Source organism: Nicotiana sylvestris, chromosome 3, assembly GCF_000393655.2.
Source record: "Nicotiana sylvestris chromosome 3, ASM39365v2, whole genome shotgun sequence".
NCBI lineage: Eukaryota > Viridiplantae > Streptophyta > Magnoliopsida > Solanales > Solanaceae > Nicotiana > Nicotiana sylvestris.
Window position 1 is genome coordinate 115,071,358 of NC_091059.1, and position 2,718 is coordinate 115,074,075.

Consider the following 2,718-nt stretch of genomic DNA (forward strand, 5'->3'; position numbering starts at 1 on the left):
TTTATTGCTCTATTTTGTAGTTTCGAGGTACCATTTTGTATAACTTTTCTCCACTTCATGTCTAAGCATTCATACACGTAAAATAAACTCTATTAATCTTAATTGTCGCACAAGTTAGTATACAAATACCAAGCAAGTCGGGTAAATACGTCAAAATACATGGAATTATAGCACGACATCATTTATGCTAATGATTTGTCTTTTCTGTGTCTTTTTTTTTTAAATTTTAGTTTTGTTATATTCCTTGTTCAAGATATATTCTCCTCCATTTAAGATTCTCTCTCTTGTTTGCAGTACAACAGGTTATCGAGTTGCTTATAATTATATACTAATACTTATATATACTAACTTAATTCCTTTACTATAATGAACTTTTTTGGTTTTAATTAATTTTCACTCAATTAAGAAGATATACTTTCGTTGTCATTCTATAGTGCTAACGTCCTTTATTATTTACGACCTTTTGGCATTTTACTCAATTATTATAGGAATAGAGCGAGTATTATCCATTTAATAAATCCAAAGTGAGGACAAGAAATAAGTACTGTTTTTAAACTGAAAGGTGACACTTTACACGCCATGGAGACATAATCCAAATGGCCTCCTTGGTCCACCTCCAAGGGCGGACCTACATGGTCACTAGAGGGGTCACCGGAACCCGTTAACTTCGGTAAAAATCGTGTATATATATTTGTATATACATCAAGGACCCCTAAATAATTTTGATGTGCCCCTCAAACACAAAAGTTTGGATGCTGGGCTGGTTTAACATGTGGCATTTGCTCCTCTCTCTCAAGATGACCAAGGTTTAAGACCTAGTGGCAGCAGCAATGCATGCTCTTTTTCATTTTATTTTTTTCTCTTTGAATTCAAGGTAGTTTAGTATTCTATATTTAAAGCTCAATTTGGTTTTCTCTCTCTTTTTTTTAATCTTTTCTGAGTTCAAAAATATTTTAGCACAAGTACATTTAGTAAATTTAATTTAGCTTTGCTCCCTTCAAATCTCTCTCTCAAAAGCCTCAAACCAAGCTTCTCTCCACGATTAGTTCTTTAGAGCTTCAATATAAAATAGTCAAAAACTTTTTTGAGAAACGTTTTTCTAGAATTTAAAAAAGGTAACAGAGAGAGACATAAAAATATTAAAGAAAATTAGAGAGGAATAAAATATTTCATTAGCAAGAAGCCAATTTATATGTCTCTCTCTAAGTTTATCATGATAACTAAGTTTATAAGCATATCATTTTCTTGACTTGTATTAAAATAAGTAATTCAATAAAATTCCGCCTAAAAAGAGCGATAAAAAACTCCAAAATGCTTGTGCCTTCAAAAATCACTTCGGCAAAGTAGCATACCTCCGTCGATTTAGCGATGGCGATTGAGACTCTGCTTGAACTACTTAACGAATATTTAATCTTGATTTTATTTGAGAAAGTTTTGATATTTTAAAAGATATTTTTGATCACTGACTCATAATCATTAAATTTTGAAGGAGTTAGCACGCTAAATTTTATCGCTACTAGCTTATATATTTATGTTAAAAATAATGATGCCCCCGTTGTGCTCAAATCCTGGGTCTGCCTCTATCCACCTCTAAGCAAAGTGGAATAGTTTGCTGTTTCTATTCACTCCAAACTTAACAATTGAGTTCTTAGCTCATATCTTAACTAACTAATAGCTGCTCGCCAACTGGAAATTGTTCCATTTGGCACCCAACTTGCATTACATTTGATCGGCTCTGCACTTCCAATTCAGCTTGCTTAGCCGCTACAGCTTTTCTCCTCCGCTTCGGCAAGCTATTTTCCGAAGCCGGTGATATTGACGAGCTAGCCGGTTCAGGTGATCGTCTCTTAACGGTCAGCCTAACCGGTTCAGGCTCATTTAAGCCGATCCTATGCGGAAAATTCAATAGAGCCTTGGAGCCGCGCATCCTGTAAGCTGCTTTATCATAAGCGAGCGCGGCTTCTTCAGCCGTCTCATAAGTCCCTAGCCAAACCCGTGCGCCATTTTTAGCTGGGTCCCTTATTTCCGCCGCAAATTTCCCCCACGGCCTTTGCCTGACGCCCCTATAATGCCTTCCCTTGGGCACGACGGCTTGAGCCGTCGTAGTCTCCGCGGGTGGAGCCACTGAAGGAACAGGACTCGTAGCTGGCTCAATCTCTTCCCTCGGCTCGGCTTTTATTTCGGTGGACGTTAAATTAAACGGCGTCCATCCGGTAGTTAAAGCGTCACTTAAGAGCCCATAAATTACCATATCTTCGGAATCATCAACTTTTAACGGCAAGTCACCCCAAGTATCCGTCAAACATGGCATGAGACTACTGAAACTTGAAGTCCGGTGATATACTGGGAATTCTGTAGAAATGGGTTGATACATTTTGTTTGTTATAATTGGATTTTTTGAGTGTTGTGTTATTGAAGAGGAAAAGGGTCAGAATTCTGAAAAAGAAGAAGGGACTGGGGTATATATAGTGAAAAAGAGAGACAACAGTGGAGCATGAAGATACATGCACCTGAAAAAAGGAGTTCATTAAACTTTCAATGTCTGAATTAATTAAGGAATAGTATTTGCGCTTCTTTGAAGTTTCTCACTGGGCAAGTGGACTAGTTGTTTAAGCCTTTTTTTCCAAGTTCTTTTATCACGTGCCCAATATAAGAAAACGACTTTCATTCATTGACGGGAGCCATTTACCATTATTTATTACCCCAAAATTTTGTCTT

General features: G+C 36.9%; 1 protein-coding gene across 1 annotated transcript; it reads right to left on the reverse strand.

Annotated features, from left to right (window-relative positions):
- Nucleotides 1-1,492: 1,492 nt before the first annotated feature.
- Nucleotides 1,493-2,421, reverse strand: LOC104217398 (ethylene-responsive transcription factor 2). The gene has a single exon (XM_009767636.1). It carries the CDS (start codon nt 2,372-2,374, stop codon nt 1,661-1,663), a length of 714 nt encoding a protein of 237 aa, XP_009765938.1. The 5' UTR covers nt 2,375-2,421; the 3' UTR covers nt 1,493-1,660.
- Nucleotides 2,422-2,718: the final 297 nt, after the last annotated feature.

Excerpts from the sequence above, each read along its gene's own strand:
- LOC104217398 (XM_009767636.1), bottom strand. The coding sequence starts at position 2,374 with ATGTATCAACCCATTTCTACAGAATTCCCAGTATATCACCGGACTTCA.